Below are 17,914 nucleotides of genomic sequence, written 5' to 3'. Positions count from 1 at the left end.
CTTTTGTTCAAGTAATTTTCTTTTTTATCGCAACATTGGAGCTTGTTTTTTCAGTTCCAAATGTTTTAGAGTGTAGTGCCTCCGTTCTGTCTCTTCCCTTCTGAGGAAGCAGAGCGACGCTGCTGCTTCTGGCGCGTTTGTTGAAAAGAGACGCGGGTTAAGACACGACAAGACTTAGAAAACTGACAAACCTCGATTACTGGTCAAGTTTGGCTACGAGGCGCATACGCACAACGTCGAAACATAACCTGGACATGGATTTATGTCACCTTATAAAGAAAACAGGTACGTTAGCTTACTAGCATGTATCAAGGAGTTTTCTTCAAACGTCGTCTTTTATAAATGATTTTTTTCTAAGTTAGTTTGTATTTTTACTAATACGTTTTTGTGTTTTCGTTAGTAGTTTTTCGTACATTTTTAACTAATTCCGTGCTTATGTTGGCTTAAAAACCCCAAACAAAACTTTACCTGAACATTAAGCTAGCGTTGCCTTTGCCTGGCTAAAAACGTCACTAATGTTTACTTGTCTGTCAACCTCAGGTCATTCTTTGGTGGAGATAAGGGTCAGAGCGTTGAAGAGCATTCTGTGTAAGCTGAACCATTCCCTGATTTCTGTCTGTGACATTGTCCAAGAGAGGAGGCTGTATGTGTATCTTCTGGAATGGTTCAATTTCCCAGAGGTGCCAATGCAGGAGGAGGTCCTGGAGCTGATGGCAACCTTATCAAAGGTACAAGCAGGCTGCAGTGGTTTCCAACCTGGAACACTCAGGGCTGGTCACTGCAGAAATGTGAGGGATTGCAAATTGTGGGTGTCATTTGAGAGTGTTATGAAAATGGTCCGTGCTGCTTTTGACTGAAGTATTCCTGAATTGGATCTGGAGCATATCGGATTTGTGATACTGTGCAGAACTCCTGGAAATGTGCAAAGCAGTGGTATGGAAGTGGACGTATAGCTCAGTTTTCAAAACTATTGATGCGTTTCACAAAAATTCAACCCTAATAGGGTGGCACAGTGGGTTACTGGTTACGCTGCTACTCACAGCAAGATGATCTTGGTCCTTTAAGTGTGACGTTTGCATGTTCTTCCCATGTTTGTGTGGGTTCCCCCTTGTGCTGGCTTCCTTCCACTACCAATGACATGCAGGTTATGTGAATTGGAAATTTTAAATTTACCACAGGTGTGAGTAAGAGTGCAGTTGTGTTTGTGTGTCTGTAGAGGGTTTTCAATTACGTGACCGATTTGCTGCAGGACAGGTGCCGTCTGCATTCTGGATTACAAGGAGGCTGGAGCGTGATAGAAAAATGGAGAGAATGTACAGTTATTACGATGCTTTAAATCCTCAAGATAAAGCTATTTATCATGATAGATGTGTAGCAGTTGGTTCAGTGGATCCGTATCTTATACCAGATAGTGAATTTAGTGGTGATGTAACGAACTGGCCGACAGTGTCACACTGCGATATTGTGACGTAGGAAGCTGCCGACCAGGTCAGCCTCGCTGGCCTCCTGCAGAGTATCACAGCGGAGCGCTGAAAGCGGAGGTCGTCTTGAAGTCCTGAGCGATTTCTCTCACCAGGCGCTAGAAGGGCAGCTTGTGGATCAGCAGCTCAGTGCTTGAGGACCACAATGTAAATAAGCATCCGTATTGGAAGCGTTCTTGTGTTATCCTTTGCAGTATTTTTATGTATTCTTATATAATTTTATTGCAGAATAAAATAAAATTCTGGTAGCGGCGGATCTCTCTCAGCGCCATGGTGCCATGAGGCTTCTTCACACCGACGTTGAAGCTTCTGAAATTGTTCACCAAATGCACGTAGCGTATCACAGCGGCTACCGCGTCGTAATCCAGAATGGGCGCGAGACACAAAATGACGTGACGAATACGTCACATGAAAACCCTCTATATGTGGCCCAGTGATAGAGTGGCGTCCTGTCCAGGGTGTACCCACCTTTTGCCAATTAAACACTGGGATAGGCTCCAGCCTCCACCCCCTTCCCACAACCCTTACAGAATGAATGAATAGAATGGTAATCCACACCCTTATTCTGTTCTGAATTCCATTTACCTCAGAAGTCAAATTTTGATTTAGAATGACATCACACCCAAGGTAAATGCATTTAGTTTCCACACAATACCACAGGTTGGAGGATGAGCTAAACTCCTCCAAGATTTTGTTGTATAGAGTGCTGCAAAAATAAGCAGAAGCTACAATACTGTTTTAATTTACTGCTTGATTTGTACCATGGTGTAACCTATCATTGTTTGCAACATCTCCTGGTGTTACTGACTGACTGGTCCCTAAAAATTGGTCCCTCCTGCCTTTACTGTGCATGCGTCATATCTGAGTGTCACCAATTCGTTGATTATCACCTCGTTTCTGCTTAAAATTGCACTCCAGTCATCATCTATCTCAGTGACAGATATCTGAAGCTTTTGTACAGTCATTTCCGCATACATTTAGCAGGTATTTTAAGCAGGTATGCGCAGCACAGCGTTACTGCATGCAAGTCTGTGCAACACGGCACTCCTGTACACAACCAAAAACTGAGTGTGTGCATCCAGAGGAATCAGCTGGAGAACATGATCACACAGCCCACAGCGCCTGTGTGCTCAGAACAGGGACTCGAACCTCAACTCAGAAATCCAGAAACACAACAGAAACAGCAGGTCAGTCTCTGTCTCTCTCTCTCTCTCTCTCTCTCTCTCTCTCTCTCTCTCTCTCTCTCTCTCTCTCTCTCTCTCTCTCTCTCTCTGTGTCTGATCAAACAATACGCGCTGTGACTCTTTAAAATAAAAGCCTCGTCGCTGCATGTCGGTACGCTCATAAGATGACCTGAACGATCAGGTCTGATCAAATCAGCGGACCTGATCGGAGCAACCGGAGCTTTAAAAGTTTAAAGAGTCTCAGCGCTTCATTTACAGCAGCTTTTACCACAGCCAGACTCGGCAGCATCTGGACACAATAAAAATGATCCACCAAGACAAAAAATAATAATTAAAAAAAAAATAAAATAACGTTAAATTACTCCATTTCTGAGCCGCATCACACTGTGCAGTAGAGAACAGAGCGCACTTCCACAGAGGCAGAACATAGCAACTTTGGCTACATAGGTGGCAGTAATGAAACTGTAAAAACCTCATGATACAGTCCACTGTTTTACAAGCGGAGTGACATGTTCTGCACAGCCGGCAGGAGTGAACTGGTTTTAAATAGCAGCAACACGTGACTGTGTGCACACATTAAAAAGCAAACACACGCAGCTGCAACTCGTGCATTTCGGGCATACTTAAATGAAACACAATGCTGCAATACGCAGCTCTACGAGTATGCCAGTGTGAAAGGGGCTTTAGGTCTGGGGTAACACACTGATGTAATCAATAATGTCAATTCAATTTACATAACATGCATTGAAGTGTTGCATGGAAGAAGTAGTGCCTGTGTGTTGTCAGAGCATAAACTCCAACAAAGAGTAAATTGAAGTGAAAAAACTTTGCCTACAATCATATGAATTGGACACCGTAATCTTGTTTGAGGGTGGGTGATAAAGGGGTTAAATGAAAGAACATATGATCTAAAAATTGTTCTTCCGGGGACAGTCCCATTATCTTTATTATTTACATTAAATCTCACTAAAACCTACCGACACAACCTCTCCCCACTGGGAACCAAAAAAACTGCTTTTTTCACGACTGCTTCGATGATTGCCGCTGAAAACAATCGTACACCATCTTTCTGTGTGAAGTGATGTTGTGTTTGTGTTGCGCACTGGCAGGCTGTCCCCAGAAGTGGTCAAATCCCAGATATCTTGCAGGGGTTCAAACGAGACTGCGCTGCCCTATTGTGGGAGGGATGGGTACTGAAACCCAGTGTTCGGTACTGGAGAAATTAAGGAATTAGTTGATGCATTCTGGCCATTCTCAGAAGAGAGCCCTCTCTCTCTGTCTCCCCTGGTGCTTGTGTGTGAGGCTTGGAACAGCTCTCATCTCTGTTTTTCAGCCTGCGAGATGTGTGCACATCTGTCTCGTGCATGCCACTCACATCTCCCAGTTAGTCTGTCTGTGGTTCTCTGCAAACTCTTTGTCATGTTGATGTGTTTATGATGCAGCATTTATATTTTATCATCATGTATCTTCTTCCTTGTGTGCTCTGAATTCCACTTTCTTCCTGCTGCTGGTGTGTGTGTCTGTCTGTCTGTCTGTCTGTCTGTGTGTGCTCTTGCGCTTGTGAGCACACATGTGCATAATGTATGCACGTTCAGATAAAAAATGGTGAGGAGTGCACAGCTAAATAACCAAAAAAAAAAAAAGTGACTGAGACAGAAAAAGGCCTGGGGCCTCATGTACAAAGACTTGCATGGATTTCGTACTGAAACATGGCATACACTAAAACCCAGAAACTGTCCCATGCACAAAAAATTTCAGATGTATCAAAGTGTGCGTACGCATGGATCCAAGCATGTTCCATTTGTATATCCCAATCACTGTAGAATTGAGCGCACATGCAGAAGTACCAAACTCTTCCCTGTCCATGCCCCAATTTAAATATGCAAATTTATTTAAACATGCCTTGGGACCTGGGATTCCCTTCTCTGTCTGATCATTCCACATGAACAAAGAAAAGAAGTTATACCAAGTGTGAGCTGTAGATGAATAGAAATGAAGTGGAGACACATAGGCATAAGTTATTTGGTACCCTGTTAAACAGGATAAATATGAAACGGAAAGGAATTGTGTGTGGAAGCATGTATGAGAGGCTATAAATGCTGTGGGAGACACACACACCCAAGTAATAAAAAAAAGAGGTGCACCGTGGCTGATAGTGTGTGACATTCACAACTTTACACTCTTGTTTAGTGACAAATGCTGAACACAGGGAGACAATCGGGGGCTTGTTAAGGTGCTCTGCAGCTCTAGTTTCACCATCAAGAAACAAACAACAGCAAAAAAAGAGTAATAACAAAAACATATTTGAATGCGCACATGCCCAAATTTTCATTCAGAACAATTACACAAATAAACTGTGTGTTCAGCAAGCAGCCACCCATCACACACTGTGCTAGCCTCTAGCCTGTACCCAATGCATTTGCGCAACACATAGTATGATTTGAATGCTGGTGAAATGAAAATGCTTCCTATTAACAAAAACAAATTCACCACGTGATGGCGCCTTTATGGTGATATGTGTGCAGTCAATAGCTGCGATTATGTTAGGGAAACCGGCTCTTGCTGCAAATTGCGGTTTAATGTTGGATGTGATGTTGCTGGATGACATTCAGATGATTGCGTTCCACACAGGTGGTATGCTCGGCTCAAGGTTGACTGGCACACTCCTGACTGATACGCGAGCTCCAGTTGGAATGCCCCTGTTGCCAGGAAGCACAGTGTAGTCAGCAGCTGTGTGGGCACAGACAACCCCCGGCTCCTTGCTGTTGCACTCTAGGGCCAGCTGCAGTTCTACACACAACTCCAGTATCACTGGCCTTGGTAAACAAAATTGTCTTATGAGCCAATTATCATCATTTGCAAGTAAATCCTCATGTTCCCTGAATACTCACTCACGTCAGATTGTACCATTTGCAAGGTCTTCTAACCACGCTAACACAGCCATTGTTAATGCCATTTTATGTATCACTTTGTGCATGCTTTTATGTCCACCCATATAATTGCAAACATGTGGGTGTTAATTGTTCATCAGTGTGTCTCTGATGTGCACATCACTCTGACTTCTTGTTTTCACATTACTAACAGTTTCCCAGCATCAACTCTATGTGTCACATGTAGCCCAATAGCTGTAGAAACATGTGTATGCCAGGCATGAATGTGGCATGAGGCACCGAACATTTTTACAGTCATTTTACTTTTGATACATCTGAACATTAGCATGGAGAAGACGTACACCACATTTTTGTGTGTACGCAACCTTTGTACATGAGGCCCCTGAATATTTGTCATACATTTATAATACTGTACCAGTAAGCAGTTAGGGCTGAAATGATCAGTCGAGTAACTTGAATAATTCGATTACAAAAACGTTTGAGGCAAATTCTGTGCCTCGAAGCTTTGTTTAACATTGTAGTACATATGCCGGGCCTGTGTGTGGTGTTGTAATGTCCCCAGAAAAAAACAGAAGAGTAGAGCATGCCTATAAACCGTGTAAAGGCTAATCCAAAAGCTACCGCTTTCCAACGTGACACACAGTAAAATAAAGCATTTTAAGAGGAATAGGGTCCATGCTGATCACCTGAAATAGACTGACTGCGCATTTAAAGTGAAGCAGTGTGTTTGTCTATTTTTGTGCGTGGGTAGAGACTCACCCAGTGGCTGGCTGCTGTCTGTCTCTCTCTGCTCTGTGTGAGGGGTGCTCAACACTCCTCTCACACCGGTTGAATCACAGCTCAGTCCCAAGCCACACTGATAAACAGCTTCTGAAAGACCCTCTCAGCAAAAGTCCACTCTTTCCTCTGTGTTTTGCTCAGACTCACATTGAGTGTTTCGCTTTTTAATTTTCGCTTTTTTTGGGCAACACACAACGCTTTACAAACACTGTAACTTAAATAAAATAATAATAATAAAAAAACTGACTGCGAGGCTTGCATGTTCAACCTCCAGCTGAAATGCAGCCGCTGAATTGCAGAGAAAAAGGGATTAAAAAACTTAATGCAGGGACCCAGTCCACCAACCTTTAAAAAAAAAAAAAAAAAATAGGTGCAGACCTATTATCCAGCACACAGCTGCCTGAGTGTTGAGGACCCCAATAACTACTGATTAACATCACTTTGAGCAGATAAGATGAGTTTATCGGTGAAATCACCTGCTGGAGTCAGTGGCTGCAAAGAAAACCTGGCCCTTTCTGGAATACTTTGGACACCACTGGAGTAGCACATGGTGCAATGACATAATGCACCAAGGTGCAGTGTTGAGGGAAATAATTTTTGAACATATTTAAAATGTAGCCACAGTTGAAGCGAGACCGTGACACAATAACTGGATATCCCTGTTCACATGGGACACCATCCTGGTGTTTTTCAAGGTAAGGACATCATCTGAAACTATGCACTTTATATTATTTACCTTACATCTGATACAGATTGCAGAGCACATAGCTCAGTGGTATGAGGAGCATGTCTACCAATATGTAAACATGGGTTTTAATACAGATTAAATGTCAACGCAGTGGCATTTTGCTACTAGGACCTAGAGTAAGTACATTTCTATGCTTGAGTTAATTACTGTCAATTTTATGATTTTGTGTTCACAGCATCCTAGTGGAGCCCAGATGTTGAGAGATGTTGGGGCAGTGGATTTTCTCATCCAGCTATCTCCTAATGTGGAACCCAGACTACGAGCTATCATCGACAGCACTCTTGACCAGCTGTTCCACCTACCCGAGTTACTCCCAAGTCATACAGTGGTTTACTCCAGTGGACAATGTAATTCAACACCAACAGGTACTGCAGGCCATGGTTAAAAATTCGTATGATTATCCTCTGCCATCTCGACAATAATAAATGTTCATCATCTTGTTTTGGGAGTGGAAATAACTACTGTAGGTTGTTGTTTCATATTACATAGTCAAAGTAAAAATGTCTTTATAAACTATTAAATTTGAATGTAAGAGTACTTTAAAATGAGCAACATTTAAAAGATAACTGAATGAAATGACATTAAAAAGCTTTAAACCTTTAATAAATTAAAGGTGTAACATTTTGAACAAGAAAAAAGGTGGTTGATAAGGTTATATCAGGAAAAACAGAATCTCTTCTTTCTGTTGTAGTGCCTCCAGTTGTTTCATCTGAAGAGCGTGATCATGAAATGGGCTATTTCTACAAGTGCATGCCAGGTCACGCTGACGTCCCTCCTCGGAAAATAGCAGGTATTTTGAGTATAAAATCTTTTTATCTTTGTGACCTTGGTTTCAATTTTGTTTTTAGTTCCATTTGTGACTCAGCTTTTATCAAAACAAGTCTGCAACTTCTTTTAACTATAAATTCATTTCTTTTACATCTGTTATTCCTCTGTGTTGTACAGTGCACGACTCTGTGAAATGCCTGAAGTTTTCAGTTTTTCCATGGCTATCTTTGACCGGCACAGACAGACATGTACTTTCATCCAATGAGAGGTGAGAGAGAATGAATAAAATAATTGACAGGTCTCATATCAGTATAATTTTTGTGTGAGGTGCAGACAAAATCAGAGCACTGTTTGCTTGTGTGAGGAACAAGCTTGGAAGAACATAGTACACAAAGTAATGCAACATCAGCTGTTTGGTTGTCTTTATGTGAAGTTTATGATGATGTGAAAGAAAGTCAGCACTATAGAATTAAATGAAAGACTCTTGCACCCAGTTTTATGGAAAAGTACTAAGAGAGATGCAGTGCATCCAGAAAGTCAGTTCAGTTTTTCCACATTTTATGTTACAGCCTTATTCTGAAATGGATGCAATTATTTATTTTCTCCTCAAAATAGAACAGGCAATACCCCATAATGACAATGTGAAAAAAGTTTTTTTTTTTTTTTTTGTAAATTATTAAAAATAACTAAGAAATTACATGTGCATAAGTATTCACTGCCTTTGCCATGAAGCTCACAGTTGAGCTCAGGTGCATCCTGTTTCCACTGATCATCATTGAGATGTTTCTATAGCTTAATTGGAGTCCACCTGGGGTAAATTCAGTTGATTGGACATGATTTTGAAAGGCACACACCTGTCTACATATAAGGTCCCACAGCTGACGGTGTATGTCAGAGCACAAACCAAGCATGAAGTCAAAGGAATTGTCTGGGGACTGTTGGCTGTTACACAGTATTTTCCACATTTTGGGGTCACATAGGTGTCAAAATCAAGTTAAATATATCATTAATCTGGTTCTTGGTTCTTGAAGTAATAGGTCTTGAGTCACCTATCCTACATTTTTAGAGCACACCTCTTTTTCATTTTGTCACAATTTACTATTATGATATCTTACTCAAAAATGGGAATGGACACTACATTTTTATGATTCTGTTAGTTTTGGTGACTAAATCTCAGCATAAACCTTAAAATTATTCATAATTTTGGTACTTTCTGTCAAGTATGCATGGTTTTCTCATATTTAAATAACATTTATGGAGCAACAGTTGCTATTTCATGCTATATGAGCTCCTTTACATTATCAGGCATTTGTTCGCATTAAAAAAATTTGGGAGACATTTGTTTCAGAAATGATCACCTTGTAGAAATGCCACAGAATATGCTAAATTGACATTTATTTGTCAAGTATAATCCACGTTCTTCTAGCCATTTAATTATTTAACCTGCTATATACATTTGAAATCTATACAAAAGCCTTTTGTGATACCCTATATATTAGGGGACGGACACTATTTCATTTGTTTCATTTCTGCTGGCTCTTCTTGCTCTGTATTCTCTCATCTCTAACTTTTTCTTCTTTTGTTATTTCATTTTCAAACGTGGATGCTGATCCAGATATTCCTTTCTTGATTTCCTTTCTCATTGCTTCTGCTCTCTGTCCTTTCTCCTACTTTCCATTACTTTCTCAGGGTCTTTCTTTCTTTTCTCTTTGCTTGCACTTTTTCAACTGTTGTTTCAACTTTTTGTCATTCTCGTTGGCCATGTTCACTAAAATAAAGAATATATAACAGTGAGAATCATAATCTTTACATCTGTTATATCTGATATAGGAGATATTGTAGTGTCCGTCCCCTTAATCACAGATGTAAGTCAAACCACTTTTAAAGAGTTTAAACTAAATGTTTGTCAGGTATATTCATTGTGATATACATCACAATAGTTAAGCTTTATTAGTAAGTCCCTTCGGCTCCTCCCTTGTTTGCACTCGGGGTCAACACAGCAAATCCCAGGTAGATCTGCATGTTGAATTGGCACAGGTTTTATGCCAGATGCCCTTCCTGACGCAACTCCACATTACATGGAGAAATGTGGCAGGGGTGGGATTCGAACTGGGAACCTTCCACACTTGGCCACCACCCCTACAATAGTTAAGCTTTATTATAAAGTTATATTCTTACAATTTAAAGTATCAATGTAGATTTGGTTGGAAATAAACTCATTTCATTATAAATCTGCATCAATATATTCACAATTTCTTTTAATTGCAATGTTTCAACCCTTTCAATAGTTTAGAGAATATCTGAAGTTTGTCATTAAAATAAAAAACATATTTGTAACTACTGTAGAAGAAATAGCCTTCATATACACTGGAGCACTCTCGGGGATGGACACTTCAAAAGGGGACGGACACTACAGTTAGAAAATATTGGTCTTAATTTTGGTACTTAAATATCAAAATGATACAAAGTTGCATGTTATTTTAATCAATCAATCAAACTTTATTTATAGAGCACTTTTCATACAATTAAATGCAACACAGAGTGCTTCACAAAGTAAAAACAGTACCTTTGAACTACCATCGACCCACGTAAAAACCTCAACCCACAAAAAAAAAAGCTAAACTAAAAAGGTGAGTCTTGAGCCTATTCTTAAAAACCTGAACATTCTCTGCAGTCCTGAGCCCCTCCGGCAGACTATTCCAGAGACGAGGACCGTAAAACTGAAAAGACGCCTCGCCATGAGTGTGTGTTCTGACTTTGGGAATGACTAACAGTCTGCTGCTAGAGGAGCGCAGAGAGCTATTATAGGCATGATAAGACGTAACAACTGTAAATTCTATAATCTCCTGACTTATTGCCTTATCTGGAATCTAGAGGGGGGACAGACACTACACAATTTTTCAGACAAAAATCTTAATCCACTAAACATCAAAAAAGTTATATTAAAAACTTAACTTATGAACTAGGTTTCCAAAGTATATAAGTGAGCAAGTTAAATGTTTTTTAACAAACTAAATGACATAAAGTTATCATTTCTATGCAGATGTTCTTTTTTTTTTTTTTTGCACCTCTTGTTCGAGCCGTTTCCACCACAGAAAGAGAGATTTTCCAATACGCAGTATGCCATACAGAAGAGTACAGTGAGGAAAATAAGTATTTGAACACCCTGCGGTTTTGCAAGTTCTCCCACTTAGAAATCATGGAGGGGTCTGAAATTTTCATCTTAGGTGCATGTCCACTGTGAGAGACATAATCTAAAAAAAATAAATCCAGAAATCACAATGTATGATTTTTTTTTTTTAATAATTTATTTGTATGTTACTGCTGCAAATAAGTATTTGAACACCTGTGAAAATCAATGTGAATATTTGGTACAGTAGCCTTTGTTTGCAATTACAGAGGTCAGTCATTTCCTGTTGTTTTTCACCAGGTCTGCACACACTACAGCAGGGATTTTGGTCCACTCCTCCATACAGATCTTCTCTAGATCTTTCAGGTTTGGAGTTTCAGCTCCCTCCAAAGATTTTCTATTGAGTTCAGGTCTGGAGACTGGCCAGGCCACTCCAGGACCTTGAAATGCTTCTTGCGGAGCCTCTCCTTAGTTGCCCTGGCTGTGTGTTTGGGGTCAGTGTCATTCTGGAAGACCCAGCCACGACCCATCTTCAATGCTGTTACTGAGGGAAGGAGGTTGTTTGCCAAAATCTAGCAATTCATGACCCCATCCATCCTCCCTTCAATACGGTGCAGTCATCCTGTCCCCTTTGCAGCAGAGCACCCCCAGAGTATGATGTTTCCACCCCCATGCTTCACGGTTGGGATGGTTTTCTTGGGGTTGTTCTCATCCTCTAAACATGGTAAGTGGAGTTGATTCCAAAAAGCTCTATTCTGGTCTCATCTGACCACATGACCTTCTCCCATGCCTCCTCTGGATCATCCAGATGGTCACTGGTGAACTTCAAACGGGCCTGGACATGTGCTGGCTTGAGCAGGGGGACCTTGCTGCCCTGTAGGATTTTAAACCATGATAGCATCATGTGTTACTAATGTAATATTTGTGACTGTGGTCCCAGCTCTCTTCAGGTCATTGACCAGGTCCTCCTGTGTAGTTCTGAGCTTTCTCAGAATCATCCTTACCCCACAAAGTGAGATCTTGCATGGAATCCCAGACCGAGGGAGATTGACAGTCATCTTGAGTTTCTTCCACTTTCTAATAAATAATCATAACAGTTGTTGTCTTCTACCAAGCTGCTTGCCTGTTGTCCTGTAGTCCATCCCAGCCTTGTGCAGGTCTACAGTTTTGTCCCTGGTGTCCTTAGACAGCTCTTTGTTCTTGGCTGTGGTGGACAGATTGGTTGAACAGGTGTCTTTTATACAGGTAACAGGTTCAAACAGGTGCAGTTAATACAGGTAAAGTGTGCAGAAAAAGAGGGCTTCTTAAAGAAAAATTAACAGGTCTGTGTGAGCCAGAATTCTTGCTGGTTGGCAGGTGTTCAAATACTTATTTGCAGCAGGAACATACAAATAAATTATTAAAAAAAAATCATACATTGTGATGTCCAGATTTTTTTTTTAGATTATGTCTCTCACAGTGGACATGCACCTAAGATGAAAATTTCAGACCCCTCCATGATTTCTAAGTGGGAGAATTTGCAAAACCGCAGGGTGTTCAGTTACTTATTTTCCTCGCTGTAGATCTGTTTGTATGGAAAAATTCCTCATGTCTTATGTGTCTTTGCCCATGCCCATTGTCAGTGTTGTATGATTGGATTCTGTTGTATTGAATTCATAGCTTTTTGTGAAAGCAGTTGGATAATACTAAACAGGGCTGCAATTTCCTTTTCAACTTTAATCCACCCTACACCTAAGTGCTCACCTTTTCAATGTTTAGGTAATATTTGTGAATGTGTAGTTAAATTTTTTCATAGCTCTTTACAGGCACAATTAGTAACAAATGGCGTTTCATAAAATAATGGTTAATTGTGGCTCAAGTTGAGAGATGGTAAATTAGTATATTAAACATATTTGTATACTCTTATTTGTTTTGAAACAGTTCTCTTGGGAGCAGCAATCCCAACTTGGTGATGACCACATGTGAACTTCTGTGTGATGTCATTATGCAGGACTTTCCTGCTGAGATCTTTTTGCAAAGGCCCAGCATTGTAAAGGTACTGTTATAAACCTGTGGTGTTAGAATGATAGACAGTGGTATGGCCCCTAGTTACATTTGTAATAGTGGCCAATCTGCTGCTGGTTATGATATTTATCAGATTGCTTTCCTTATTGATATGATGAAGAATTTTGGCTAGTGTGGCTTGCATAACCATCCACTGATGAAGTGTACTGTATGATCACTGTGGCCACTGCCAAATGATGCTCTTGCACCAAATACTAATGAGTAATTCTGTGTTTCTGATCTTGAAGAGGTTGTTCAGACTTCTGGAGGTTTATTTTGCTTGAGTAAATTTTGGATTGATGTGGAGATACTTTGGCCATGATGCACCTCTTGATGAGCTTGAAAGTCCCTGTTGGAACATTGGTTTCTTTCCATTTCACCTTCTATATAACTGGACACAGTTCTCCACAGGCTATATGTTCTCAAATGGATTTTGTTGGATTTCAAGGAAACCCAGCGCTTGTGTAAGTACAGTGCTTGTGGCAAGTAGTGTATTGTTGTGGGGTCAGTGCTCAAAATTCACAGTGAAAATTTCATCCAGCATTTGCACTTTGTTATTCTCCGGCTGTGTAAAGAAATGTCTGAGCTTTGGGTTTACTCCAGAATCATGTTAATAACACCATGTGTGTTTCTCTGATCCCTTTTTTCAATTGCAGTATATTATTATTTACTTATTAATTAAAAAAAAAATATGAGTTTGGCCTGATGAGTTACAGTGAACATGTCTAATGACAGGTAACAAAGTAAAGTACAACCCTGAAGAAATGAGTGGAGAAACACACTAAATGGCCACATCTTTAAGGCATGAGAGGCCACTGAATAATTTGACAATGAAAATGTTAGGAATCATATACGATGGCCTTGGCAGTCATCAGATCCCAACTCAGTTGAACACCTATGGAAAATTTGGACCAACTTCCTAGACAGTGCTTTCCACTAACATCATCAGAACATTAAATGGGGGGAATGTTTTTGGAAGAGTGATGTTCCATCCCTTCAATAGAGTTATTCATAGATTGGTAGAATCAGTAGCAAGGTATACTGAAGCCATTTTGATGACCCAACACCACTTTGTTTGTTGGTTCTTTAATTTGTCACCTGCTTGTGTTCTGTTCAGAAAGAGGTTCACTTTCTTACATTGGTCTCTGAACACTATTAGCATACTGTTACCCAAGAGTCTATCCAAAAAGAAATTATTATGGCAAAGTGTTTTTCTTCTTGTGGCTTTACTTGCCCTTCCTTTGAGTTCGTGGAGCTATTAAGCTAAATTAAAAGACTTAGATTTAGAGATATGACATCATTAGCAACACAGGGCAGGGAGTTTGAATGTGGAACAAATTGCCCCTTCAATAATTCAATTCTATTTGCCGTTTTTATTTGAAGAAGTTTATTATGTCATTTCTATTGCTGTCTGAGCTTTGGCTCTATTTTGTAAACCAACAGCCTTCATACATAATTACAATAACATCATTGCTGTTTTTTACTGATTACTAAATGTTTTGAAACCTGTTCTGAACCGTGTTCCCAAGTCATTTTACTCATCTGATATCCTTTTCTATTTTCAGACCCTTTTGTCCTTGTTGAGGCCGGGATCAGGTAAAGGAGAGGCAAACTACCTTCATTTGCAGGTTCTGTGCTGCCTGCAACAGCTTTGTGTGGGGTTAAGGAGAAGGCTTCGCTTTCATCAAGATCCAAGCGTTCATTCTACTAAGCAAGGTGGCACTTCTCACAAGCTTACCTGATGTACACATATTTTTTACAAGTAATAGTGGTGACATCAATGTCAGATTAATTGTTTGTGTTCTTACCCTGTTGGTGTGTATTGTTTTGTCATGATAAATTACTTTTTAAATGTGTGCAGTATTCTAATCCAATTGCATTTTTTCTGCAAATCTGATTGGTTAATTGTGTGAGATTTCAGACCATAAAATATTGCGTAAATGGTGGTAAAATATCAAAACCGTTTCACACTTAATGTGTTACTCTGCGCCCTGTCCACATGCGTTGCTACGCAGATGTCAATAATGGCCCTGTCAGCTGAGAGCGAGAGGTTGTCAACCGCCATTAAACATGAAGAAGAAGAAGAAGGAAGAAAAAAAAAACTGGCAGAGCAATGACACCAAAATGGATTAGTTTAAGTTACCATACGAAAGTATTGATGTGGATTCTGGTCACCAAATTTCCAGTTTGGCATGAAGACACTGCTGCCATGGTAAGCTTTGACGAGCCGACCACACCCTTTGTCTTCGTAACATTTTTACCAAACTATATTATTACAACCCCAATTCCAATGAAGTTGGGATGCTGTGTAAAATATAAATAAAAAATAGAATACAATGATTTGCAAATCCTCTTCAACCTATATTCTGTGAGGAACTGTGAGGACATGGCACGACAGGCAGGTGGACACAAATGCAGAATCATCGCTCAGAGGTGGGATTTAGAAAAAGATTTAATAATAAAAAAGGCTTGGGTCAATACACAGGGTGACAAGCAGGCAGGCGGCAATACAGACAGTCGTGAGGCGGCGGCGTGGTCAGTAACAAGCAGAGTTCAAGCACAAGCAAACGGGTGTATCAGAGGAGGCAAAAACGGAGTCAAAAAACAAGCAGGGTTCAGGCACAGAGAAGCAGGTTAACTTGCTCAGGCAAAAGGCAAGGTCAAAACAGGCGAGGGTCAAACATGGCGACAAATCAGACTATGGCAGAACAACGAGAGGCTTGGAGCAAGGCAGTATGCACAATGAACTAGCAGTGTACTGTGGAAGACAAGGGGTTTAAAAGCAGAGGTAAATCAGGGCGTGATGAGGTGCAGGGAAGAAGGCGTGGCTGGACGAGACAGTGGAGTGACAGGTGGGTGTGTCAGAGCAAGAGAGGAAAGTGAGTGACAGAACAAACGTGAAACAAGGAACTAATGATACCTAAAGCACAAACATGCGGGAAACAATAAACAAATGAAAAAGCAGAAATAGAACAGAAAATTAAAGGATGGATCTAAACAAGAGGAGAACTCAACAAGTGGCCGAAGTGTACAGATAAACCTGACGGACTAATGTGCTCAAAACAGAGTGACTGAATAACAAGAAAATAAAGGATGAAGACTAAACTAGAACCGAACTTAATGTGGCAGAAGTGTAAAATATGACAATACTCAATTGAATACACCACAAAGAAAAGAGATTTAATGTTCAAACTGATCAACTTTGTTTCTGTGCAAATATTTTCTCATTTTGAAATGGATGCCTGCAACACATTTCAAAAAAGCTGGGACAGTGGTATGTTTACCACTGTGTTACATCACCTTTCCTTCTAACAACACTCAGTAAGCGTTTGGGAACTGAGGACACTAATTGTTGAAGCTTTGTAGGTGGAATTCTTTCCCATTCTTGCTTGATGTACGACTTCAGTTGTTCAACAGTCCAGGGTCTCCGTTTTCGTATTTTGCGCTTCATAATGCGCCACACATTTTCAATGGGAGACAGGTCTGGACTGTGGGCAGGCTAGTCTAGTACCCGCACTCTTTTACTACAAAGCCACACTGTTGTAACACGTGCAGAATGTGGCTTGGCATTGTCTTGCTGAAATAAGCAGGGACGTCCCTGAAAAAGATGTTGCTTGGATGGCAAGCATGTGTTGCTCCAAAACCTGGATGTACCTTTCAGCGTTGATGGTGCCATCACAGATGTGTAATTTGCCCATGCCATGGGCACTAACACACCCCCATATGATCACAAATGCTGGCTTTTGACCATTGTGCTGGTAACAATCTGGATGGTCTTTTTCCTCTTTTGTCCGGAGGACACGACAAAAAGTGATTTCCAAAAACAATTTGAAATGTGGACTCATCAGAACACAGCACACTTTTCCACTTTGTATCTGTCCATTTCAAATGAGCTCAGGTCCAGAGAAGGTGGTGGCGTTTCTGGATGTTGTTGATGTGTGGTTTTCGCTTTGGATGGTAGAGTTTTAACTTACACTTGTAGAAGTAGCGACGAACTGTGTTAACTGACAGTGGTTTTCTGAAGTGTTCCTGAGCCCACGCGGTAAGATCCTTTACACAATGTCAGTTTTTAATGCAGTGCCGCCTGAGGGATCGAAGGGCACGTGCATTCAGTATTGGTATTCGGCCTTGCCGCTTATGTGTAGCAAGTTCTCCAGATTCTCTGAATCTTCTGATTATATTATGGACTGTAGATGATGGAATCCCTAAATTCCTTGCAATTGAACGTTGAGAAACATTGTTCTTAAACTGTTGCAATATTTTTTCATGCAGTTGTTCACAAAGTGGTGATCCTCACCCCATCTTTGCTTGTGAACAGCTGAGCCTTTTGGGGATGCTCCTTTTATACCCAATCATGACACTCACCTATTTCCAATTAACCTGTTCACCTGTGGAATGTTCCAAACAGGTGTTCTTTTAGCATTCATCAACTTTCCCAGTCTTTTGTCCCAAATTTTTTGAAATGTGTTGCAGTCATCCATGTCAAAATGAGCAAATATTTGCACAAAAACTATAAAGTTTATCAGTTTGAACATTAAATATCTTGTCTTTGTGGTGTATTCAATTGAATATAGTGAAGATAAGTATTTAAACACCCTGCAGTTTTGCGAGTTCTCCCACTTAGAAATCATGGAGGGGTCTGAAATTTTCATCTTAGGTGCATGTCCACTATGAGATACATAATAAAAATAAAAAAAAATAATCTGGAAATCACAATATATGATTTTTTTTTTTTAATAATTTATTTGTATGTTTCTGCTGCAAATACGTATTTGAACACCTGCCAACCAGCAAGAATTCTGGCTCTCACAGACCTGTTAATTTTTCTTTAAGAAGCCCTCTTATTCTGCACACTTTACCTGTATTAATTGCACCTGTTTGAACTTGAT

The 17,914-nt window shown here is 40.3% G+C and overlaps 1 protein-coding gene across 1 annotated transcript in view; it reads left to right on the top strand.

The window, feature by feature from the left end:
• Positions 1-254: 254 nt before the first annotated feature.
• Positions 255-17,914, top strand: part of rttn (rotatin) — a 167,750-nt gene continuing 150,090 nt past the window's right edge. Inside the window, exons 1-7 of the mRNA XM_034170387.1 lie at positions 255-285; positions 541-728; positions 7,260-7,449; positions 7,776-7,874; positions 8,030-8,120; positions 12,903-13,017; positions 14,591-14,741. Coding sequence (XP_034026278.1) covers positions 255-285; positions 541-728; positions 7,260-7,449; positions 7,776-7,874; positions 8,030-8,120; positions 12,903-13,017; positions 14,591-14,741 — 865 coding nt within the window. The remainder of the gene's footprint in view (positions 286-540; positions 729-7,259; positions 7,450-7,775; positions 7,875-8,029; positions 8,121-12,902; positions 13,018-14,590; positions 14,742-17,914) is intronic.

Source organism: Thalassophryne amazonica, chromosome 1, assembly GCF_902500255.1.
Source record: "Thalassophryne amazonica chromosome 1, fThaAma1.1, whole genome shotgun sequence".
In the NCBI taxonomy this organism is placed as follows: domain Eukaryota; kingdom Metazoa; phylum Chordata; class Actinopteri; order Batrachoidiformes; family Batrachoididae; genus Thalassophryne; species Thalassophryne amazonica.
Note: the sequence above shows the minus strand (reverse complement) of the source record. Positions and strands in the feature narration are given on the sequence as shown.